Source organism: Lichenostomus cassidix, chromosome 21 (genome assembly GCF_008360975.1).
Source record: "Lichenostomus cassidix isolate B80296 chromosome 21, HeHo_3.0, whole genome shotgun sequence".
NCBI classification, from domain to species: Eukaryota; Metazoa; Chordata; class Aves; order Passeriformes; family Meliphagidae; genus Lichenostomus; species Lichenostomus cassidix.
In genome coordinates this window covers 5,566,378-5,592,350 of record NC_139501.1, presented here as the reverse complement: position 1 = coordinate 5,592,350, position 25,973 = coordinate 5,566,378, and the positions used below count along the sequence as shown (strand labels likewise).

Here is a 25,973-nt window from a genome sequence, read left to right as displayed (position 1 = left end):
CAGCAACTGGGAAGTCATTTGCTTTGCTCCGAGTTAGAAAAGCAGGATTTTCTCAGGCGACATCTCCAGGAAACTGAATCCACCGACAAGTTTGGGAAATCTTTGGAACAAGTTTCTAGAGATGTGAGAAGGCACGGAAATCCCACAAATCCCTGGCAATGATCCCTGCAGGTTCTCCCCTGCAGAACGTGGGGTGGTTAAGGGGAGCAGTGACTCCAGGTGTGAAGTCAGTGTTACTCAGCGGTGCAGGCAGCTGTTAGCGAGGTTATGCAGTGCTAGTAGCTACTACAGGGCTGCTTCCTCCACTCGAGTTAGTGGGTGAGTCACCTCCGCCCCCCACCCCCCAGCAATTAGTGCAGGGTGATAACGAAGGGGCAGGTACTGTACCTGGTGATGGGCAGGTCGAGGCCCCGCTGCAAACTGAGGAAAGGCGGGAGAAACAAACACAAAAGGAAAGGCACAAAGAGTCAGAAACACCACAACGAACCAAAATGTCACACTCTATGCAAAATAAACCCACAGAAAATAAAATAACAACGACACAGTCAAAAGCTTTGCTGCAGGACAACGACACACAGGGACTGAGGTGTCACGATGGACATCGCTACGGGAATTGTGCTGGGAGCTGGGACAAACAGCCAAAGCTGCCCGCGATCCTAAAGGCACTCAGGGATGCAGGCATTCCTTATCCTGCCTAGGAAAAAAACATAAAACCAAAAAAAACCAACTTAAAACGAGCAGCCGTGGAGATTCTTAAACTGTTCAAGGTGGAGGTAAATGGTTAAAGCAGCTGGGTCGGAGCTGTTCCAGGTGTTTGGTGGGAGCGGAGGATGGAGACTCATGGCTGGGAAGAGCCAGGGAGGCACAGGGCCCTGGGACATCCCTGTGAGGCAAAGAGCAGCCATTCCTTGCATATCCACCCCCTGCTGCTGCACTTCCAGCTTTTTTACTTCACTGGGATCACAGCAAACCCCTTCTTAATGAGTGGGATTTGTCACCCTCTCTGAAAGCGAAGGATCAGGTTATCCTGGGGTGTCCCCGTGGAGCTGAAGGCATCAGCAGTGGAGCCTGGAAGGAGAACAGGAGCTCCTGGTTCTCAGCCCTAAGCTCAGGCTACTCAATCACTTCTCACTCACTTGGGCCACGCACAGAGGAAAAACTCCCAATTTAACATGCTCAGCTGACATTCAAAGCATTTCCCAATAAGGAACTGATTGTTAAAATTGAAATAAAAATGGATGCAAGAAATGGAAAATATAAATAAAGATGAAAAGGTACCCACTTCCAGAGCTTAGGTGCTGAAACCCTTAATTCTCAGTGTAACGAGCACAGCTCCACAATGAGAGCAGAGAAGTCTATTGATAAGAGCTCCAATAATTAACTGGAGTGACCACAACTAGATCCATAGTGGATTTTACCCACCATGTGCCTCTGCTGTGATAGCTCAGCACAGCCAGGGGCTCACTGTGGTTTACTTTCTGCATCAGAACAGTGATCAAAACTGGCTACTAAGTAGTGATTTTTTAATAAGAGGTTTTTTTGTGTAAGGAAAAGTGGGCCTGGGTTCACTTGCAGCCCTTGCAGCTCTTCTAATGCCATCGAACATGAAGCAAAGCATAAATATTCACCGGTCCAGCTGTTCGTTTCCTTTATAAACACTTAAATTGCCTAGATTTAAGATTTCTAAGAACCAGCCTGCTAATTCTGGGGTTTATATATTCCTTCTACCTTCACCTCATGGTGACACTTGGATGGAAAGTCATAAAACCCTTCAGAAATGAGTGAATATGGACATATGGGCTGTTCTGGGGACAAGATTTTTTAAAGAATGATCTGCACTCATTCACCAAATAATTTTCTCACCCTGCAAAATCTTCCCTAAGCCTTACATTGAAGAATAAAAAAGCAAAGCATGGTCACCCTGTGAGACTAAAAAGCTAAAATTTCTATTTTAATAAAACAGAAGGACTTGGAGCCTCTCGGCATCCTCCCAAGGCTCCAGGGGGGAAGAGGGCAGTGGCTCTGCAGATGATGAGAAACAGGTACCTGAATGAGTCTCAGGAGATAAAAGCACTTCAAATCCTTATTTTCCCAAAGAACTTCCTCTAAACCAGCTCAAATACCTTGTGTTTGGGAAAATGGACTAAAGGTACCCTGGAAGGGCTGAGCCTTTCTGTGGGGCTGCACGTTCTGTGTTAGACACCAATGAAAGAAACCAGCCAAAAAGAGAACGTTGGGATGCAAAAACCTTGTGCTGCTTCATTTCAGGGCCAAAGCACCTCTCTCATTCCTGTTCCACAGAAAAGATTTGTTCTCACTGTGCCTAAAACAAGAGCTGGAAGTTTATAGCTGAAGAAGCCAAAGTATATTCCATGGTGGAAAGTAATGTGTGTTAAAAGAAAAAAATACAGAAATAAAATAAAAGCTCCAAGTTAGTAAAAAGTGCCCTCATCGATTTTGCACTGGTCACCACTGGCTCTTGATTTTAAATTTTTTTAAAAAATAATTCAGTTTGATAGAAATTATTCCTGTTAATAGCTGTAAGCAACAGAACAAACTGTAGTCACTGCTGGCTTCAAATAGACATTTTGGGTTGTTTTTTTTCTGTTTGATGAAGACAGTAGATAGGAAAACTTAATAAATCCTGGGTCCAACCTTCCTCCTCCCACCACTCCCTACAGTCCTGCCCACTGCTCCATTGACATAGGGAATGCTCTCTCCCTGAGGATGTTGGGCTGGCACACCTCACCCCCTCCTGGATTGCTCCAGCACCCTCTCCAGCATATCTTTTTTTGGCAGAACTCCTAAAATCAGGCAGTTTGTGTTCAGATCACCTGGTGCTCGGGGCTGGCTGAGAGCTAATGGGGAATTTTCAGCAGTGCTGAAGGACCCGGATTTTGTTTTCCTTCCCCAGCTGGAGCTTTGCAATTCCTGCTATGGGAGTGATGCTAACAGGGAGCAAACATGAATCTGGTTGGATTGCAAAGGCAGCTGTCCTGGGAGAGACAGAAAAGCCTGAGCTCTGCAATTCCAACAGCCTTTGGATGCAGAACGAGATGGAGGAAGCTCTGGCTCGAGGCAGGGCTTGGATCAGTCCTGCCTGCCCACGCTGGCCATGCCAGAGCACAACAGAAACCCAGGGATGGCAGAGCCACCCCACCACCCTCCTCGTCCCCTCCTCACCCTCCCCTCACCACCAAAAGGGATGGTTAAAAAAAAAAAAAAAAAATTTACAAATAAATAAATCAAACCAAGAACCAAATGCAGGAGTAGCTCAGGCCTGGGCTAATCTTGCATTTGCTTTGGGGTGGGAGGTGGAATGAGATGTGATGGGTGGGAGCAGCTTTTAGTCATGAGGTGGAGATGGGCACTAGCAGAGCACATGGCAAAACCTGCACACAGGAGAGCTCAGAACAATACAAACAGGCTGACAGGTGCAGATAAATTCTTTCTCGGGTTCTCCTCAGTTAAGGGGCTAAAACCTTACAAAATTTGGTATTTGCTGGCCGAATTTCCTGCAGATGCTCTCTCTGCTGAGTGACAAAGCCCAAGGAGCCCTGGTCTCTGTCCTAGCCCAGGTCAGACACCCCAGCTGTAATTCAGCTTTGGGCCCTGTGGCATCACCTCGCCTGGCAGAGGCTGCCACGGCAGCTCGTGCTTTCAGCAAAGAAGCAAAACCAGTGCATTTCTGTAGCCAACAAAAAAGGATGTGGTAAAAAAAATATATGTAATAAAGAAAGGAAGGCAGAAATAAAAACAGTGCCATGGGCACAATTGCCTGCAAGAAGGAGTACAGTTTGTTATATTGCTTACAATGCAGTATTTTATCCAGCCTCTTCCAGCCAGGGACCTGTAAACCGGACTCTGTTCCAAAACCTTCCTCCTCTTCCAGTTTTCTGTGCAATGTATTGGCACTGTTCTGCTGGGCTGTCAAAAAAACTGGTTTAGAGATGCAGCTCTTCAGTCAGGTTTTTGCTCCAGTTCTAACCATACCAACTTAGTTGTGCCTTGCAACAATTAAAAGAGAAAGATGATTATACTTACTGAGGAAAGAGTTTTATCAGCAGTGTCCTTCCTGCATTACTGATCAGAATGGGGCACTAAGGACAAATTTGCAGCTATCCACATCACAGAACTTCAAAATCTGTGTTACCTGGCTCACTCATCAGCACAGGGAAGGGCCTCAGAACAAACCCTGGAATGTCCTGGAGGGGAAACCTCCAGAGCTGGGCAAGTGCCTCAGTGGTGCTGCACGTTTAGGGATCCTTGCCCTGTGTATATATGTATTTGCACATGCTTTGTGGACTAACTCCTCTGTCGCAGTGGCTTTCAGTTTGCTCCAGAAGCATTCATCTTACTCTAAAAAGAAGAGTGCTGGGAAGGGACGAGGGGGTTATGGGCAACCTGAAGGTTGGGGGCAGGAGGTACAGGATTGCTGCTCCCTTGGCTGATGGAGCATTGAGATGTAGTGATGGGAAGCCACCAAAGCCTCCAGAAGCTGGGCTAAGCCTCTGATGCCCTAGGAGGGTCATCTAACATCGTGTGGAGCTGTGCTATGAGCAGAGAATCCCCAGAAAGTGCCTGGTTTGGGGAACCAAAGTCCTACAACAGCAGAGCGGTATCACAATAAACACCCACCCCAAAAAAATTGACTGTGAAGGATGATCAGACCTGAAGCTGGATGAAAAAGGGGCTCAGCACAAAAAGATCTGAGTAGACAGAAGCTCTAGGTTACATGTGAGCACCTCCAGGGTTAGAACTGATCGGTGGCACTGATTTGGGAGCAAAGCCCAGAGGCCACTGGAGACTGAGCGCTGCTGCAGAGAACTGCTTGTGTTTGATCTTTGGTCTAGCCCTGCATAAAACACATCCTTAAAGAAAAAATAAGAAGAAAAAAAAAAGAAGAAAAGAGAAAGATTCTGGCAATGAATCTGAACTCTACAATGAAGGGAACCTGAAAGCAACTAGGCTAAAAATAAATGGTGTTATTTGAAGGTAGATGAGAATCCCTCCATCGCTTCTTTAGCAACTTTAGAAGGAAAATTATGCTACCAGGATAGTGTCTGAAAAACTCAATCAAAGTTTGCCATTCCAGATGTGCTTCCAAGCCAGCAAAATGGGCTTTCCAGAGAACCAGCCATGTGCTATAGACACACACAGACAGAGAAACACACAAACGAGGAAGAAAGAACAGGAGATGAGGCCAGCGTGGGCTCCTTACCGGCGAGCGAGTCTGAGGCTGCGTGTTCATTGTTTGAGGGGCTTGAGGGTACACCAATGTGGTTGGAGCTGCATTCTGTCCTGAGGGGTAAGGAGCCTGCCAGGGAACAAGAAAAGCAAATAAAAAGTGAGTGGATCCAGTGATTCATCCCAAAAGACAGGAACTAAACATGTTATCAGCTGGAGTGACTGACATGGAGATAAAGATGAAAAGATTGCAATGGAGAAACTGTCTCTGTCAAGGACCAATTTATCAACACTGCCTCTTGCAGCAGTAGCTCACTACTAGTAAGTAACAGCTGCCTTACTCATTATTAGTCAGAGTTTACTACTATTTTGTAAGTCAGAGTTTACTACTATTTATCACCTGAGCTCCTCAAGCGCTGCAGTAGAAAACAACCCAAGAGACACATGAGCCTGATGTGTCACCAGAACCCTGTGTGTCCAAAGCCCTCGCCACCTGTTTCCAAAAACCTCCTCTGAAGCTGCTTCCAAGGAAAGCCAGAACTGTAGATGATGCCAATAAATCCTCCAAATTCAAACGGCAAGAAACAACCTTGAGTGTGTTTAACAGAAGCTGCTGCTGCATTAAAGCATTTGCAATGCAATAGAATGGCCTGAAATCATCCCAGATGGAAGGCAGGCCATGGCTACAGACTCTGCAAATTTTTCATACTTCCAACCCATTTCCATGGGCTTTAACAATTTATCCCACCAGATGCTCTCCCCAAGTGTTATTTGCCCAAAGTAACAATAAACTGGAGCTCTGGAGCTCTGCCGATGACGCATTTTAACAAGACATTTAGAAATAACTTCTCAGAGCGCCTTTTTCCTTATTCTTTTTGAACAAAAACATTATAATTTACATTATTATTTTTTTGAAACAGTTTATTATTGTGATGGCACAAAAACCAGCCACCAGTCTGCAACAGCCTTTGCTCTCAAGAACCATAGAATCATGGAATTATTAATGTTGGAAAAGCTCTCTAAGATCTTCAAGTCCAACTGCTCCCCAGCACTGCCAAGGCCACTACTAAATAATATACCCAAGTGCCACAGCTACACATCTTTTAAACCCCTCCAGGGATGGGGACTCCACCACTGCCCTGGGCAACCTGTGCCAGGGCTGGACAACCCTTTCAATGAAGGAATTTTTCCCAATATCCAATGTAACCCTGAGGTTGGGCAAGGACACCTTCCACTTTTCCACTACCCCAGGTTGCTCCAAGCCCTGTACAACCTGGCCTTGGACACTTCCAGGGATCCAGGAGCAGCCACAGCTTCTCTGGGCACCCTGTGTCAGGGCCTCCCCATCCTCACAGGGAAGGATTTCCTCCTAATATCCAACCTAAAGCTATTTTCTTTCAGTTTAAAGCCATTCCCCCTTTTATCTCTAGCACCATCCAGCAGTGAGCACACAGGATAGGTGACTGTGTAGGGAAATATTACAAATAAATAATACCAATATTATTGCATCAATAATACCAATATTATGCACCAGTTGACCACTGGCTCCTCATGCCTCTAGCTCCACATCTCAGAGGATGAGTTGTCATCCCAAACTGCTGCTCCCACAGCACCTCAGCAACAAGAGAAGAACGTATCTACTATTCCTCCCCATCTTCAAGCTCAGGAAAACATTTTCTTCAGGCTTAAACTGCATGTGACAGAGCAGAGCTCAAGTCACACATTAACTCCCAAAGTGCAAGTCAGATGCTGCCCCCAAAGTCTGCCCACCTCCAAAACAGCCCCAGTTTTCTTTTAATCACTCAAGCCAAAGGAAATGTGAGGGAAAGGCAGCACAGCTATCACTAAGCCTAAAAAAACCTCTGAGTTTTAGCTGCAAAACTATAAAGCAGGTATTTGGAACAGAGTGCCAAAGGCACTGCTTTACTGGTGACATGTCGCTTCTGACACTGTGACACAATCCAGGGTTAAACTTGCTTTAGTATTTAAACCCTACCAGAGTAAGCACAGCATTAAGTTAGAAAGAAAGAAAAAAGCATATAAAGGCTCAACTAGTGGCTACTGAAGGGTTTCTGCTATGAAGGTGTCATCAGCCAAGGCAGTTTTGGACAGACAACCCCCGTGGGTGCCAGGTCAGGTCACAACTAAGGAACAAGTGCAATACAAATCCCTCTGAAGACCACAAACATCACCTAAATAAACATGTTTTACAACTATTGCACAACAATAAATGCTGCTGCTCTGCATGTTTCCAACCAGAGGAACATTCCCTTAACCGGTATTTGTGTTAAGACCATAACAAGAGGAAGAAAAGGGAGGGAAAAGTGGTTTATAAATTTCTGCAGGTATTAACTTCACATTGACTGTGGGAGCCTAAATAAACTATCAAAGATCCAACAGAATAAATCACAGCACTCTGCTGCTTTTCAGACACATCAGCTGATGAAAGCATTGCATCTATTCATCTGTCAAAGGACTTTTTTCTGTGCCAAGCAGCTAAATGGGTACAGAAAGTGACGTGGTCACGTGCAGCCACACAGGGCTCCATGCACCGGGTTTGGAATGCTGAGGATAGAGGGATGGAATGAAGAGATCAGTGAGGAATTGCTCCAAAAATCCCCTAAATAAACCCCCACAGAGGGGAAGGCAGGGAAGCAAGTACTGCTCCGCAGACAAATGTTGGTTCTGAAGCATCTAAAGGCTGGATTGAATCCCTGAAGTTCAAGTAACTGCTGGAAGAGGACAGAGCACTGCTGAGCTGCTCCACTTTAAGACACAGCAATTTGCCTCACTTAAAGCTCTCACCTTCCTGATTTTATATTTCAGCTGTGGCTGTTCAGGGGAGGAAGGTGATAATAGCTGAGTGTTTATGTATTCCCACAACTTGCTGGGAAAAACCCTTTCTCTGGGCTATTTCCACCTCGGGTTGCTGCATGTGCTAAGCAAGGAAAAATAATCACTATCAACAAAACAACTGAAAAAAGTTATTCTTAGCTCAGGCCCCGAGCTGGTTAATAAACACTGAGCCTGCAGCGTAACATGACTCCCTCGGGACTGCCTGTCCTGGGAATAAACAGGCAAAGTACACACATCAGGCTCAAAAGAGCTGAGTCACCCAGCTCTGCCTCTGGAAAATTTTTTGGGAACAAAACTCTTCCACCCCCAGGCAGAAAGGTGTCACTGGCTGAGCTCTGTGGCTGGGTTGGCCAGGAAGGGGTTAATCCCTGTGGCTGATTCCCGAATCCTCTCCTGACTCAGGAAGAGGTTGCTGGGTCTATATTTACTGGAGTTACACATGAGGAGGAGAACTGGACTTGCAGCTCCAGCACATGACCGTGACTCAGGAGCTTCGCTGCTGCTCCCATCGCTATCGCCGTGACCTTGGTGAGGAAACCTTTGGATTCCCAGTCCCTTCCCAGTCCCACCAGCACAGCCACGGCTCCAGCCCCCCTGGACATCAGCACAGAGCTTAAATCTCTTGGGAGGAATGTGACAGAGAAAGCAAAACACTTTAGAACAACATGGGGTTTGCTGGGGCCACAGGCAGCCCTTGGGTGTCCCACAGCAGCTCCAAAGGGCTTTTTCTGTGTTGCCACAAACCAACATGGTGCTGCAGGGGAATAAAAACAACAGTCCCATGCCCAGGTGGTTTTATATCTCATTATATCTCAGGTATCACTGCGCTAATGATGGAGAACACCCAGCTGAAAACTCACCAAAAGTGCCACCACACACATTTTCAAAAATATCTTGTTACTACTTTATGTCAAGACATAAAATATCAAAAATACGCACTGGCTGGAAACAGGACAAAACTGTTATGAAATCCATCTCTTTCCCCAAACAACACAACACCCCCAGCCCACCCCCATTTCTCCTGCAGTACAGGTATTTCTGCATAAAACCTGCACTGGTCTGTTCCCAAGCCATTCCCTGACCCAGTTAAATGCTAAATATTGATTCAAACCCCCTGGCTGAGGCACAGTCAATGTTCCTTATAGTAAGGGTCCTGACCCTAGATTATAAATTCCTACTCACACAAGCCCCTAAGACCAAAGGCAACTGCCCCTGGAGCAAAGTACAGGAGAGGGAGAGCGCTGCATGGGAGTCTCTTCTTTATCACTGTTTTTAACAACAAGACTCAGTTTTCCTTCCAGCTGCTGAATGATTTTCCTTGAGAAAAACCACAAGGGGAGCACGGGACTGGCTGTGTTGATGCACCAGCCCCTGAGGCTGCTTTTGCAAAGTTTTCCCCTGGGTCACTGGTCTGGACAGCAGGAATTTGGCTACAGATGCAGGTGAAGAAATCCCCTGCAGCAGCAGAACCCCTCACAAGTGCAGGGTGATGGTGACAGCAAGGATGTAGCTTTTAATTCTGAATCATCATTTCTTTGTGGAGCTGGGCTGGCTCTGCCCTCCCGCAGCCCCAAATCCAATCACTGTGACAACTCAATCACTGCAACCCAAACAACTGCAACCCTCCAATGAGGGAAATCTCTAGGCATTCAGCTCTGAGAAAGTAAGAGGATTATAATTTAAACCCTGTATCTTCATTTCTCCCTAATGAACTCCCCGCAGGCAGCACAGGCTGGAACAGCAGCTCCTCAGGCTGCCCCTCCTCACTCACACCCAGCACCTTGATTTCCCCCAAGCTTTGGTTTCTGCATGGCCTGGATTTTGAGAAAGGTGCATCAGCACAAACTCAGTGCCGGGGGAAGCAGCTTTCCCCACCTCCCCACAGGCAGCTGCTCCTGTTCCTGCAAAAATGCACAAAACTTCCAAAGAATGAATGTTACAGCCAGATTCTGGTTTTTTAATCTGATATGAAAAGCTGTGTTATTGAAGGCAGAGAAGGCAGTCTCAGCCAGAGCATCCCAGAAGAGCCCAGAATGTCCTCCCACAGACACATGGCTAATGAAAGGCTCATCTTCCATCCAGGTGCTGCCTTAGGAACACCAGCAGCATCCAGGGAAAGGCACAAGGAAGTTCTGCTCTTCCTGACTCCCTTACTCCTCCTGCTCTTCCTGCTCCCAGGGGCTGCAGCAGAGATCACTGAACACGGGGTAGAGCAGCTTTTGGCCTAAAACCAGTATTAAGGGAGAAAATAAACCACTTTGTAACTATGTCATTGAGCTTTGGAGATGCCTAGGATCAGCTACCACCTCAGGTACCTCCTGCATCTGACCACAAACAGGGCATCACTCACTCCTGCATGTTTTCTGGACACATTTGAATGTTATCATTATCTTGGCAACCAGATAATTCAAGTCTACCTCTTTTTTTCCTCCCTGGTGTGCTCTGCACTCAGCAGAACAGGCTTGGAAGCTGCTGGCAGGAAGAACTCCAGAATAACTGTGACACACAGATCCAGCTCATCTGCAAATATTACAGATGATGGAGAAACATGAATTATTAAATTTATTCATTTCAGCCTTTTTTACACAGCACCCCCTCAAATCATGCATAAAGCATATTCTCCCACTACTCCTGTGAATTATTCCAGCTTTAAAAATAGCACAACAATGATTAAACCACTAAACAAGGACAATTCCTCTCTAAATGCTCCCAGTTTGCCTTTCATTATTACAATGATATTTCAACGATCATCACACACACTCTCAGATCCCTCTGCTTAAACATGAGTCCTCCTTCACAGCTAAGTGTTCAAATATGCAGAGTTTAGGTACCCATCACACCAGGGATGCCACATTTTTTAAGCAGCTCATTTGCAAATTATCCAGAATCACTGAAATCAGCTCGTCCTCATCAGGGCACTGCTGTAAAACAAAAATACGCAGCAGTTCTACTCTGCTGCCTCTGTAGGCCAGGGCTGCTCCCCTGCAGGGTGCATCAGCCCCCGAGGAACACTGGTTTCCTGCATATATTGGTATATAATACCTGGAATATTCAAAGTCCCATTAAAATCAGTGATTAAAGACCAGAGCTCATCTCTGACACCAAACAGGTTGCGCAGATGATGAGTTTCCACTTAAAAACAGAATTTAACACAATTCCAGTGCAAACACTCTGCTCCTGATGGAGGGGCTGGGATGGAACCAGGGTGGGACATGGTCCAAATGTCTGCACATTGGATTTACTGGGAAGCTCTGAGGTTTGGATTTGGGTGGAGGCACAGAATAAACAGGAACTGTGACTGCTCAGTGAGTTTATTTAAATATGTAGGTTTTTTCTAAAGCTATTTCCTCAAAATGCCAGGACTCAGCTCCAGGTGTCTTGCCTGATTTTAGGGACTTAACAAATTGCAGACAAGTAGAAGATGCAGAGAAGAAGTAGCTGACATCCTCATTGTCCTTCTCCTCCCAAGTACACTAGTTTATTCCCTCATTCTAAATAAGCCCAGCCTTCAGGAAATTCTCATGTTGGTAAATATTAACATTTCAGAGGAAGATGTCCCTGCCCATAGCAGGGGGTGGAACAAGATGAGCTTTAAGGTCCATCCCAACCCAAACCAGCCTGGGATTCTGTGATTAAGCTCAGCCTTTAAAATGACATAAATATCCTGACCCAGGAGGAATTACTTACTCCTCTCTCTCCCCTTTTTCCTCTGCAGTACTTTGTCTAGGATACATCACCTGTGTCATTACCTGCCCAGCCAAATTTGTAACAACCCTTTTTATGGCTTTACATGACCTCACATCACACATCCGAGTGGGCAAAGCAGCGAAACTGAGTCAGGGAAACTGAGTCCCAGGTAACATCCACAGACCTACAGGCACTTTTCCTACTTCAACATGGATAATGAGATTGTCCCCAAGGAAGATGATGAAGGAAATATGGTTTGCTCTTCCCTGGACAAAGACTGTTTGTGCCAAGGACAATACAGACATATAATGCACATTCTTGCCCTGTGAGATTGAGTCCTGAGGAACCCATGGAGCTGCTCCAAGGGCTGGAGCTCCTCTGCTCTGGAGCCAGGCTGGGAGACCTGAGGGCGTTCACCTGGAGAAGAGAAGGCTCCAGGGAGACCTTAGAGTCCTTTCCAGAGCCTAAAGGGGCTCCAGGATAGCTGGAGAGGGACTGGAGACCAGAGCCTGGCAGGAGAGAACAAGGGGCAATTGTTCCCACTGCCAGAGGGAAGGTTAGATGCGATACTGGGAAGAAATTCCTGTCTGGGAGGGTGGGGAGGCCCTGGCACAGGTTGCCTAGAGAAGCTGTGGCTGCTTCATCCCTTGAAGTGTCCAAGGCCAGGCTGGACAGGGCTTGGAGCAGCCTGGGATAGTGGAAGGTGTTCTGCCCTGGCAGGGGGTGGCACTGGATGAGCTTTAAGGTCCCTCCAACCCAAACCATTCCAGGTTTCAGTCATCTTCTGCTCAGCTCTGCTGGGTGTACCCATCCCTCACGATGGCACAAAGGCAAACAGAACACCTAGCAGGGGGGAGGAAAGAATCCTCCTCCCCAAGTAGGGCTCCAGCCCTTCAGCCACACTGAACTCCAGACTGCAGTGGAGGACCCAGACTGAAAGACAGAAACCAGTGTGATTTTGAGCTGGGGGTGGACAGATGTCCTGCTGGTGGCTGCTCCCTTCCAAAGCCATTTTTAAATCCATCAGCGTGGAATCTGCTGCTAACAAATGCCCGAGGCCATGGATAACATCACAGGAAATCATTCCATAACATCTGGAACCACTGCTATGGCTTCACTTGGCTCCTCACTGAGGCTGAACTGCCAGGCCCTGCCCTGACTGCAGCACCTGGCTCACAGCCTGGGGTGGTCAGCTAATGACCATTATGCAATTAAATAAATTGGCATTTTCCATAATAAAGGTACTCAAAAATAAGAGTTGTATGTGTGCACTGAGGGCAAAAATTCCAACATCTCCACTGCTGAAAGCAGAGCTGTGACTTTCTGCAGAGGCACCCTTGAGTTCACAGAATGTCTTTCACTTGTTTGATAAAACTGCCTCCCATTTGAACAAAAACTTGGACTTTGAGGACAAATACCTGTGCTCAGGAACACAACCCCAACTAGCAAGGACACTACTTCCCATCAAAACAGCATCAGCAGCTTAGCAGCTTTCCTCCTATCTTCTCCCAAAAGCCAACAAGAAGCTCCACAAATTTGTCATCTGATCTCTCTGAGGATGTTTCCATCCTTGGAGATACTCAGAACCCAAGGGGAGGTGGCCTGGAGTTACCTGCTCCAGCTGATCCAGCTCAGAGCAGGCACTTGGACCTGATGATCCCAGGTCTCTTGCAACCTTCACCTGTTTCAGTTGAGGGCAGCAATCAAAAAAATATCCAGGTTTTACTAAATTACACTGAAGCCCAGAAATACTCTACATATAAAGTGTCTGAATTTGCACCAAGTTAAAACAACTGAATAACTTATGGGTTTCTAATGGCACCATAAGGAGGGATCTGTGAAGTTCATGGGCACAGCCCTTGCAGGCTATAGGGAGTGGAATTACGGCTCTGTCATCTTTGTTGGTTCAATGGAAAGCAGCACAGTGAGAGTGCAGCTGGCAGGAGAACCAGGCTGTTTATGGATTCAAACCTTCACCTCTGGAATGTGGTGGAATAACCCTGCTGCAGGTTAAATGGCTCCAGAGATTATTCCTCTGTTTCCCAGTCTGACACAACACCCAACAGGGGACTCCAGTAACTCCAGGGCTCCATCTCCCTGCTTTCTCTGCCTGCAGGGATATTTTATGCCCTCTGTGGTCACAAAACACAGGCTGTGTAAAGCCCTGACTTTTGTGCTGACTCTGGTGCTTTATGGAACACACGGTGCTTGTTTAAAAACTGCGTATTTTCTGGAGCATGCAAGAAAACATCCATTAAATTGCATGGAACAGAAGGTACTATTACAGAAGGAATCCAGAATTGAAATTATTAAATGTAAGAAAATGGCAAATTCCCTTGTATTGTTTTGTCTTCTTATATTATGAATAAAAACGTGGTTCAACAAGTGACAAAGTTTGAAAAGCACCAAAATAAAGCCCAGAGCACGTGACTGTGAGAACAGAAAGCGCACATGGAAAAGTCGTGAAGAAAGGGATCTGCAGAATTTTTAAACAGCTACAGAAAAGTTTGATTTTTGCATTAAAAATGCTGTTTCATTTCCCCCCAAACCCAAGCTACTGGCAAGTTTAAAAGTGCTTTTGATTCCCAATAATCTCACACGCCAAACAAAGCTGCTTCCGCTCGCACACAGAGCCAGGATGTGCCGTGTGGCCAAGACACCCACTGAGAGCTTTCCCATTCCAAATCCCTGCTCCTGCACCAGGCTGGAAGGGCCAGGGAACACTTGGAGCCAGGTCACGGCTGCTCCTGAGAGGAAAAGCTCAAGCAGCCGTAGAAAAACACTTCTCTCCCCACTGGGCAAACCAGACCACTTGGAGAAGGATTAAACACACCTCTCAGAGCAGGAATTTTTTACAAAGGCCTGGAGTGTCAGGAGAAGGGGGAATGGCTTCTCACTGCCACAGGACAGGGTTAGATGGGATACTGGGGAGGAATCCTTTCCTGTGAGGGTGGGGAGGCCCTGGCACAGGGTGCCCAGAGAAGCTGAGGTTGCACTATCCCTAGAAGTGTCCAAGGCCTGGCTGGACAGGGCTTAGAGCAACCTGGGATAGTGGAAGGTATCCCTGAACATGGCAGGGGGTGGGACTGCATGAGATTTAAGGTCCTTTCCAACCCAAACCATTCTGGGATTCTATGAAAGGATTCTGTGAGGCAGATGAGGGGTGGGTCTAAAGCCAGACCTAGTCCTAAATAGACTCAGTATCTGTGCTGTAATCTTTCCTTTGCACATGTATAATAAAATTGTAATGGATTTTCCTTTTTTTTCCTTTCCTTGTTAGAAAAAAAATAATTAAAGGCTCTTTCTAGTCCTTCTTAAGTGCACAAATACTAAAACTAATTCATACATCCTTCCTAATGTTTAGCCTTATGAAAGCCAACTGCTTCCAAGGTTAAATAATTAAAATTAATAGTGTTAATCAGCATTATCAGCATTTGAAGGTACATTACACCTTCCCCACTCTCCCAACTCTCCCTTCCTGCAGCTCTTACATCCAGATGCTCTCCCAAATTAGAAGACACCCATGAAGCCAAGCATCCCCACACAAAAGCACCCTGAAACCCCAAAGGTACAGAGATACAAGTAATGTTTGATGTTTCCAGCCAGATTTGACCAGATTTAACTTAATGAGGTAAAAAGCACAGTAATGAATCAAAAATAATGAAGTACATTCTAGGAGGAAATATTCCCAGCATTATTAACCCAATCAAAAACCTCCTAATCCTATTACAAACCAGAGGGTTCAGCTGCACTTCCAGCAGGTCTTGAACACAAAGGCCAAAAGAAGATTACACTTCTGGATTTATCAGCTATTAAATAACTCACAGTTTTAAATCTCCACCTGCAGTCACATATCCCTGCAAGCCTGGAATTAGCAAAATGCATTGGAAATATGCTGGGATGAAGCCTGACATGGATGTACAGCAGGAAGCACAAGGAGAGAAGTGAGAAAGGCCAAGAAGTCAAACTCAAGTGGTCAGAAAAAAATCCATCACTACGTATTACCCTTGGTTATTTAGGAAGGTTTCTTGTTCACAAAACACTATCAGGAGTTGAGTTGTTTAAATTTGCTTTATTCTCATTATCTGGAATGGACAGAAAATCCAAGAAACTGGAATCTGCTGCTTGGAGGAGCAGCACAATCAGGCAACATTTTCTCTCAGCTAGTCCAGCACCAACTTCACTTACACAAGGAGAGTTTGATCTTTCATTCTGTGTGTACATCATCAGTAAGTATCCTGACTGACAACCACACAAGTTACAGGATTCCAGATGGTTTTAACCAGCAGGGAATTGGCTATAATGGCACCTTACACAAATCAAGGAGGTTTCTACACAGAGACGTTCTCTGGGGAAAAGAGTTCCCTGCAAAGCTTAGAGATCAGCTCAGATCAGGGGATCAACAAGGATGCTCTCGAACACAGAAGATGATTGATAGGGGGTTTATCTGAATGAGACAATAAAACCGGGAGCCCCTTGTGCTCCAGGGACAGTGGAAGTTTATCATCTGATTTTATGCAGACTATTTCCTCTGAGCAAAGCACACATGGACCCAAATAATGAGAAATCACAGAGCTGGAAGGAGCCCACAGGATCATCCAGACCAACCCCTGGCCCTGCACAGACACCCCAAAAATCCCACCCTGTGCCTCACAGTACTGTCCAAACACTCCTGGAGCTCTGGCAGCCTTGAGGCCATGACCATTCCCTGGGGAGCCTGGGCAGTGCCCAGCACCCTCTGGGGGAAGAACCTTTTCCTGATATTCAACCTAAACCCCCCAGCACAGCTCCAGCCATCCCCTGGGTCCCGTCCCTGACCACCAGAACTTGAGGAAAGGTGAGTTTAACATGTAGCAACCACACTCCAAAGGCAGCTGCTTCCAACACGAGGAGAGAGCAAAGAGTAACACTCCCCACATCCCAGGGCACCTGACTGACCACAGGGTACCAATGAGTGAGGTTACAATTAAATTACATCCCTCCTTCAGTTCCAATCCCTTAATAAACATCCCCTTATTAAAAGCATCTCAAATTGGGCTACAGAAGATGGAAGCATTGAATAAACATCATGGTTCTAACAGGATTATTCCAGCTCCTGTAGAAAGGCTCCAAGATCATAAAAGGGGGGCTTGGGGATTGCCTAATAAACATGCCACAGATGGCAGGCAGACTTGCTTCCTGGCACACATTCCCAGACCTGAAGGTACTAAGGAATGTCTCCCTGCTATTACAAACGCTAATTTAACGATGGTGACATTTTTGAGGACCAGAATGAGACCACAAAACTCTCTTCACTTCAGGCACAGAACCAGATGGTAACAAGTTTCAGCTGGTACAATCTGTTCTGGATTTAAATCAGCCACCTAAAAGTCAAGGTCTCCATGCACCAAGATCCAGAGAATTCAGCCCTTCTGCACTTTTGTTCACTCGGGTGTATCTTGACATTTTTAGGAGCAGATGGGGGATGTCCATAACCTCAACAGCTCCAGAGGAAGGTCCCCATCACTGCTGTGGAATCCTCTGCTCCCCGGGTGCTCCAGCATTCCAGCCCATTCCAAGAGGCAGCCGTGGGCAGGCAGTGCTGATCTGCTCAGTGCACAGCATGTTCTTAACAAGAGCTGAAGCTTTCCCTGATTACAGAGGAAATTCCTGACAATTTGTTCCAAGCGTGGTCGCTCGGTGCTTCCAAACTGCAGGCCTAGACTAAGAGAATCCCTCAGCATCCCATCAGAGCCCACAATTCTAAAGCTCAGGCAGAGAAAGCCAAGAGTTTTTTTCCAAACCATTTACCCTCACATGCCAGAACCCACTGCACTTGTTCCTTGGGATCATCCAAAGCACTCCCAGGTCATGAGGGGGATGAAACTCTATTCTCCTGCTGCCCTAAGCTATGCATGCTGCCTCTGGAGGAGCCCTCCCCTCCTCTGTTCACACCATAGACAGGGGAAACTTTTTCCTGCTGCTCCCAGCCCAGCTGCTCTGGAAGTGCTCTGCTTTCCTATTATTCCATCCTACCATGGCTGCCCCATCAGTGTAAGGCACAGCTGGAATGGGACACATTTACAGTGTCTCAGCTGCTCTCTGTTAAGGGCTCTGGGAATGCTCTCAGCTCTGGGAATGCTCTCAGCCTCGATTCTCCCATCCATCACAGGATGGTGCCCAGCTGTCAATCCAGGCCCTACCTGAGCTCTGGATAACCTGTTTTGGGAGCCATATCCAAGGAGGAACTTCTCTGCTCCTTTTCCAATGGCTTCTCCTTTCCTCTACACACTGAGGAAGGGAATTGTGTCAAACCAGCCCCTTCTGCAGCCTCCAGCCAGGAGAGGAGGCAGTGGGGCCATGCCCCTCCTCTCCCTGTCAGAATGAGGGAAAAACATGCCAAACCCAACAGGAATATGAAATTTTATGTACATGGGGCCACATCTGGCCATAACATCACTGCGGCAGCATGTGCTGCGCATTCCCCTGCGCCGAGTTCAGCACATTCCTGAGAGCAGCACTATGATTTCAAGGCCCTGGAATTTGGGAAGCAGAGATGCTGCCTCTTGCTGCAAAGACGGGGGTGTGGGACTGCTCCACATTGCTGCCAAGCTCTCCTCATTATGCTGCACAAACCAATCCTGAAGGGCAGCAAAGTGCTGGAAGATGTCTGTTAGGAAAGCCCTTGGACGGAGCAGAACAGAGCCGTGCTCTTGTTTTGGCCATGTCAGATGGAAAAGGTGAAGGAGTAAGACAAAGGGACATCCAACCACAGCACCAGCTGTTTCTGTCTATTTAAACAAAGCTAAAGGAAAGCAAACAAAGGTACAACGTACACTTGCACCTGACTCTTATTTTCAGGTTAAATATCCCATCCAACCCCTGGTTGTATGGATCTCTGGTTCCCAAACCCTCCCTTTCAGACCACTCGGGCATGATGCTGTCATCTCATCACACACGAACTTACAGTGAACTGCTCCAGCTCCCAGAGCTCTGATAAGGGACAGCAATTTCTTTTATTACTTACTAGAATTCAAGATATTACCTCATCTCCCAGCCCCAGATGTGCTGGGACAGGCAGCTCTGGGGCAGCCAGGACAGTGAGGGGTCACTTGTGGGGCCAAAGTGTTTGTTAACTCTTGCTCTCCTTTGGAGCATGGCTGCTGCCAAGAGTGAGGGTGAAGGGTCTGGAGAGGCCACATGAGCAGCTGAGGGTACTCGGTGCGTTCAGCCTGGAGAAGAGGAGCCTGAGGGCAGACCTCATCAGAGGCTGCAGCTCCTCTGAGGCACAGCTCTGATCTCTGCTCTGTGATCAGGGACAGGACTGAGGGAATGGCTGGAGCTGTGCCAGGGAGGGTTAGGTTGGATATCAGGAAAAGGTTCTTCCCCCAGAGGGTGACTGAGCACTGCCCAGGCTCCTCAGGGAATGGTCATGGCCCCAAGGCTGCCAGAGTTCCAGGAGTGTTTGGACAGTGCTGTGAGGCACAGGGTGGGAACTGCTGGGGTGCCTGTGCAGGGCAGGGATTGGACTGGATGATCCTGTGGGTTCCTTCCAGCTTAGAACATTCCATGATTCTGTGAGATCCCCACTTCAAGAAACCCTTAAGCTTGAGGAGATCCTGACATCCCATGTGGGTAACAGCAAGGAGTGACTCTCCAGGCTGAGCCCAGCACTCACAGCAATCTGCCCACACCAGCAGTGACACACACTATGTCCCTGCCCAAATTCCATTTAGTACCAAATGATATCCAAAGCCTAAAACATCCACCAGTATTTTCACTCGCTACTGCCTCAAGAGCAATCCCTGCTTCAGAAAGATTCACTTTTATGAGTAGTTTTTAACTCAGGGGTCTGATGGAGAAATCAATGACCCTTAATCAGACTCTAATTCAAATGAAGTGGTCTTGTCCTTATCTTTTATACACTAACACCCCCTCGCTACGTTAGACATGACTGGACAAAGGCAAAGACAACCTTTGTTCAGTGTTCAATCATCAGTGCAGCGTGGGTGGGTAAAATACAGTTATTTGTGAAGTGGTTCAGTGCTGTGAAAGGAATTAATAATATGTTCATCCAAATCCCATGTCAGCTTGGGTCCCTCTACCTCTAAAAGGAAACAGAAGGATTTAAAGTGTCCAAGATTCAGACAAAATTACTCAAAAATTACTCTCATCTCTTTCTAAAACAAAGCAAACAAACCACTATGGAAATTCACAAACTACAAGAGATATGGAAAGAAGAAACTTCCACTCACCTCACTCTTAACACAAGCACCAGGGTGTTCCTTAAAGCCCATGGGACATAAGTCACAGATGCAATGAACAGGTTAAACTTTCATCCAAATCTCCACTTAGCTTGGGAATTTCTTACCATACCATAACACAGAAACTCCACTTCTGACAGGAGTCCAAGTGAGATACACAGAAGAATATCTACACTTTAAATTTACCCAAATCTCTGTTAGTTATGGGGTATGGAAAACTTTTCTTGGGGACAGGTTATTCTGTAAGGCTTTGATCCCCTTTCAAGCCTTACTGTGTCCCAAGTGCAGGCACTTCCATTTTGGTTCTTCACAGAATCCCACAACAGTTTGGGTTGGATCAGCTTGTTCCAACTCTGCTATTGCCATGGGCAAGGACACCTTGCACCAAGCCAGGCTGCTCCAAGCCCTGTCCAACCTGGCATCACCACTCAACGTTCCCCTGCAAAGGAGAGAATTCCTGATGTGAGTCCCAGCAGTGCTGTCACCAGCTGGGAACGAACAGGAACCATTTGTGCTGCTTTGCTCTGAATCCCACCATGGTAGGAATCACCTGGGAAAACCTCTACAGATGCCAGTCCTGGGCCCCAAAAGCCCACAATGCCTGAAGCTTCACCTGCCCCACCACCCTGGATCTTGCTGCTCCTCCCTGTCCCTCAGCACACAGGGCTGGCTCCACACAGTGGGAGCACAACCACCCTCCAGAGCCCCCAAGGGCCCTCAGTTGCCACAGAGGCTCTGAGGTCACTCCAGCAGCACAGCAGGGACACAGGCTGACCCTCACTTCCAGGAGCCAGAGGAACAGGAAAGGAGCATTTTCCAGCTGGCTGGAGATTTGGCACAGAGCCCACTCTCTATGGATGCACTGACTCAATGGGAAAATATTAAGGGAAGAAAAGAAATCCCTTTATTAAAATAGATGTAAAGAGGCTGCCCAGAATGCTCTCTTCTTCCCCTCTCCTCTGCCACATGAGGAGCTTCCCGGTGTTGCAGAGGTTTACCAGGAAGGAAAGTCTTGATCCATGACAAAAGCCAGGCAGCATCTGAGGGTTTGCTCTACAACCCTGCTGTGTCCTCCCTGTTCTGTGAGCCTCAGTCCTCAATCCAGAGCCTTTACTTCCAACAACCCTGCAGCAAGAGTGCCAGGAACAGCTCCAACACCACAAATGCCTGCAGGAGATACTTCAGCCTCTAATTTCCCACTCCACAGAGGATGAGCATCTGCACATTACCAAACACAACTCCTAGTTTCCACTTTCCTCATCATGTTTTATCTAAAATGTGCATCATTCAGGTGAAGTGTTCCTTCCACGACCTATTTCCAGGCATCTCCTGGTCTGGAAGGTCAGCTGCAGTTTAATGTTTCAGAGGCTGGCAGGGGAGCTTGGACCCACTTGAGACTCTCCCCATCACCTCCCCATTCCCAACCCACCCCGGCCTCTCATCCTGCTGCCCTTGCTCAGAACAAACCCACTCTCCTTAACAGACCTGCTCAGTCCCTCCTGCTCGCTGCACACAAGTATAAATTAATCAGGAGCAAAGGGAACATCAGCCTTTCCTCTACCTCACACCTCATTCTTTACACATCCCACTTTCCCCAGCTCAGTATCTTTTATCTCCCTTTTTTTCTCGCCCTATTACCTGCCTCTTTTGCCCCCTCCTTTCTCAGATAAGATTCTCCACTTCTAAGTCAGTCCTGCAGAATATTTATCTCATAGAGGCTACAAAGAGACCAATTCATTCCACATATCTCACTAAACTCTGTTTCTCCATTCTTATTATAACTCCCATTTATCTCTTGTTCTGGACTTTTCTGTAACCAGCCCTTTGTCTTGTCTCTTTTATGAGCAATCATTTGTGCAACTCATTTTCCTGACCCATTTCTTAGAAATACAAATCTGCACCATCCTGTGCAAAACTCCCCATGGAAAATCCCTGACAGAGGACAGAGCACACTTTTAGGGTGTTTAACCTGGAAGTCAGGCCATGCCCCAAACTGCCTGATCCAACAACAAAACACATCCTCCTCATCAATGATTATTTTCTCTAATTTTTCAAGTTGCTTTTAGTTTCTGTTACAGACTCCACAAGGAACTAATGTCTAATAAACTTGCATTTAATTTATAAATACTAATTTATAGTATTGGTGTGCTAATCTAAGTGCTGTCTGTAAATCACTGCAAGGTTCAAGCCCCACCCTTTATTCACTTCGTTTCTATACTGGTCACAGACAACACAACTCCATTAATGGTTGAGCAGGGAAGCTGAGAATGGGACAAGAGGAAAAGGGAGAGGCTGGGAACGCTCTGCTCCAACGCCAGGTCTTACCTGTGAGAGCCCAGGGGACGATGCATGTCCCGGTGGCGTTGCAGCAAGATTTGGGTGTCCCTTATTTATTTCATGTGCAGTGTAAGGGGATGGGGCAGGAGGACCCGGTTGTCTTGCTACTTGTGTTACCTGTGTGGAGATAAACTGTTAGTAAAACATAACATTAGTAATCAGTCTGCAGAGACTCCGCTGTTCATATCTAGAGAGATAAAATAATATATATTTGTCTAAGTGAAACACTGCACAGGTTATTTAACTATTTCTGTGATTCAGGAAAACGTGGAAGGATCAAAAAATCAGAGCACCAGAAAATGTCTGGGATCCCTTTGCCTTCAGGCTTGGGACCTTCTGATCTTTCCATGAGAAGCCATATAAAAAAATATTGGGATTTTGCAAGGGGATACACATTATCAGCAACAAAGTAAGGGGGAAATTTCCATATTCCCTTCCAAAAAGGAAAAAGAAAGGACTGCAGAGAGGCCATGCTATCTGCAGGGCTTGCCACAAGCAAAGAATGAAATAGCAAAGCAATTCTTGCATATGTTTATCTCCTTTCTCAGCTTCTACAAAAAATACTCAACAAAACATACTAAGTAAAATATTAGAAAACGTTTTCATGGCACCAAAATATTTGCTCCACTTAGTATCTCCATGATGGAAGTGTTTTAAATTTGTTTTATAGAGTGCCTACAATAAAAAAAAGGAGAGTCAAAGGAAAAAAGTCACATAACTATTGGGTGACACCTACAGCAGTTCAACACAATAAAATTTTGGCAGATTGGGTTAAAACTCAGAGTACTGAAATTCAACACTTGCTTCTCACTGACCTTATCTCCTTTATTTGTTTGCTGAAAAGCACCACTTAACCATGGAGTGGTTTGGGTTGGAAGGGACCTTAAAGCTCATCCAGTGCCACCCCTGCCATGGACAGGGACACCTTCCACTGTCCCAGGTTGCTCCAAGACCTGTTCAGCCTGGCCTTGGACACTTCCAGGGATCCAGGGGCAGCCACAGCTTCTCTGGGCAACCTGGGCCAGGGCCTGCCCACCCTCACAGGGAAGGATTTCTTCCCAATATCCCATCTAATATTCCTCTGTCTGAGCTAAAGGCACCTAAAGCCCACACAGGTCATTGGCACTGCTCGGGCCAACGTGTGCATAAATATCCTTAGCAGGGTAACGAAGGCAGAAGGAAATTCCTGGCTCCTTTAATGCAGCATTAGCTCCAAGCTCCAAGAGAGCAGAAGTCACGGAATTCACCACTTAAATGCTTTTTTCCAAGTCACTTTATTGCACTCAGAGTGTCCACGCCTGTCATTACAGTCCCTAAGCCACCAGAGCAGCTGCGCCAGCACCGAAATCCCAAGAAATCACAACGTGCAACAGCTCCAGGCTTGGGAACAGGCCAGGAGCCTTCACTGTGGGAAGATTTACAGCCCCCGAGTGCTCATCAGAGGAAAGGGTGGGTCAGTCACAGAACCTCATCCTCTGTCCCCAACTGGATCCTTCCCTTCGCCAGGGATGAATCATCTCTTTTTTTGGGCTGATCTCTCTTGGCAGGTGTGCGCACACAGCCTCGGCTGAATTGGAGCCAGCCTTACAGAGAGCTCCAATAAACTTTCCACAGCCCATCCCTGAGAAAATTAAAGTCTCTTCTGTGACTCCCGTGTCAACCCCGAGAGAGTTGTCATGTCAGTCGTGCAGCACTCGCTGCTCAGAAGTGACTATAGATCGTGATGGACATCAGATAATGCAGCCAGGGAGGGGGAGGAAGCAAAGGCAATCCAAAATACAGGGAAATCACTCCTATCAACAGCCCCAGTGGCGGATTGCGCCTGTGCTCCTCACCATGATTCTCCTCGGATGTCACTTCTTGGGGGAAAATAGAGGTTATTTTGTGATAGCTGTGGGACTTCAAACACTGCTGGTTTTCACCTCCTTGCTCTCACCAGGGCAAACACTGCTCCAGCTAAGGCTGAAGCCATCCCAAATCCTCTGAGCCAACAGCACCCAAGTCCACATAGAGCTTTGACAATGGGGACAGGGACACTACCAATATGCCAGGTTAGTGTGAGCATCCAGCAGTCCTCCTTGGAAATTACAACATTCAAATGGAATAGAATCCCAGAATCCCTAAGGCTGGAAAGCCCTCCAAGATCATCAAATCCAACCATTAACCCAGCACTGCCAGGTCCACCCCTAAACTCCATTTTCAAGTGCCACATCCCCACACCTACTGAATACTTCCAGGGATAGTGATTCCAGCACTGCCCTGGGGAAAATAACTGTACTTGGAGGTTAATGAAAGACATCAAGGAATGCTCTTGTGATTGGATCTGAAATCTGGAAGCTGAAAAGAGAGGAAAACTGGGCAGCTGCTTGAATGATGGAGTGTGAGATACCTTGTGCAGTGCAGCAGACAAGCAGCAGACACATGATGGACACAGGTCTGCCTACTAAAACTGGCTTGAAAGCCTAATGAAGGCAGAACAACTGTAAAATTGCACCAGCCTGATAGTTAGGCAACAGCACACTTGGAGAGTGTCTCAGAGGAGCCTACCACTGATCTTCCAGGACTTCCTAAGGTTAGCCAAGTCTAGCTCAGTGGACCCAAATCAAGGACTGGCATTTGTTCCAGCAGAAGGAAAAGAACAGAGAATTTTTCTCAGCAGCTACAGCAACACTGGTATTTCTACACCTTCCTCTTCCTACAACAAACTACTTACAAATAAACTGAATTATCAGATACTGACTTTCATGTAAACAGGTGGTAAAGGAAGACAAACTTGCTGAAATTGTGTGTTTTTTTCAGTAATTTTTAACAAAGCAATGAGGTAGAGACTATTTAAGATCATCACTCCTGATGTGTCTGCCCCCACAGAGCCCAGGGTGTGGTTTCCTGTTTCTTAAATGGTCCGAGATGACTATGGAAGCAAATATCCTCCTTAAATCTATATATTAAATTGTTCTCCTAAAAATGGATGCACAAAATTACATATTAATTTGCTAGGGCATCACTTTCTATGTTCCCTGAGTAGCAAGAGGCTAATTTTAGTTTTCCAGAAGCCTTAATCCTCTATTTTAAAGGAAGCAGATAATGAAATATGAAATAAAAACTCAGTCTGGAGTTCTTGCTTTTCTTTCTGAGACCTTTTACATCCTCTGGGTTCAGCAACTTTCACAAATTTGGGATTACTCTTTCCCCCATCCAAGTACCTGATTTGAGGTACTTAAGAAGCTGTGGCTGTCCCTGGATCCCTGGAAGTATCCAAGGCCAGGTTGGACAGGGCTTGGAGCAACCTGGGATAGTGGAAGGTGTCCCTGCCCATGGCAGGGGTGGCACTGGATGGGCTTTAAGGTCCTTCCAAACCAAATCATTCCACTATTCTAGGCTGGAAGAGGATGAGGAACTGAGCTTCCCTCCTGCACATCCCACAGCCTCCATAGCAGCCGAGCAGGGACCATGTCGGCCTCCTGACCCAGATCCTTCCTTGAAGCACAGGGTGGCTGGAGCAGCTAATCCCCCCTAATCTCTTTTCTACAGGATTCTCTTCACTGCAGGAAGATCCCTTTAATGGACATGAAGGCGAATCACGGAACTTCTGCTGGGTATGAAATACTCAGGGGGGACCAGTGGGAACCTCGGGGCAGAAAACAACCAAACACCCCCAAGAGT

General features: G+C 46.7%; 1 protein-coding gene across 18 annotated transcripts in view; it reads right to left on the bottom strand.

Moving 5' to 3' along the window:
* The window catches only part of EIF4G3 (eukaryotic translation initiation factor 4 gamma 3), a 140,119-nt gene that overhangs the window by 69,007 nt on the left and 45,139 nt on the right, over nt 1-25,973 (bottom strand). For 6 of the 18 annotated variants that reach the window (XM_085079721.1, XM_085079727.1, XM_085079725.1 and 3 more), the window contains exons 3-6: nt 22,299-22,442; nt 5,222-5,317; nt 3,814-3,927; nt 388-420 (exon numbers count right to left, since the gene is read on the bottom strand). In XM_085079721.1, coding sequence (XP_084935847.1) covers nt 388-420; nt 3,814-3,927; nt 5,222-5,317; nt 22,299-22,442 — 387 coding nt within the window. The remainder of the gene's footprint in view (nt 1-387; nt 421-3,813; nt 3,928-5,221; nt 5,318-22,298; nt 22,443-25,973) is intronic. The other 12 variants (XM_085079728.1, XM_085079730.1, XM_085079729.1 and 9 more) reach the window with 7 other exon arrangements.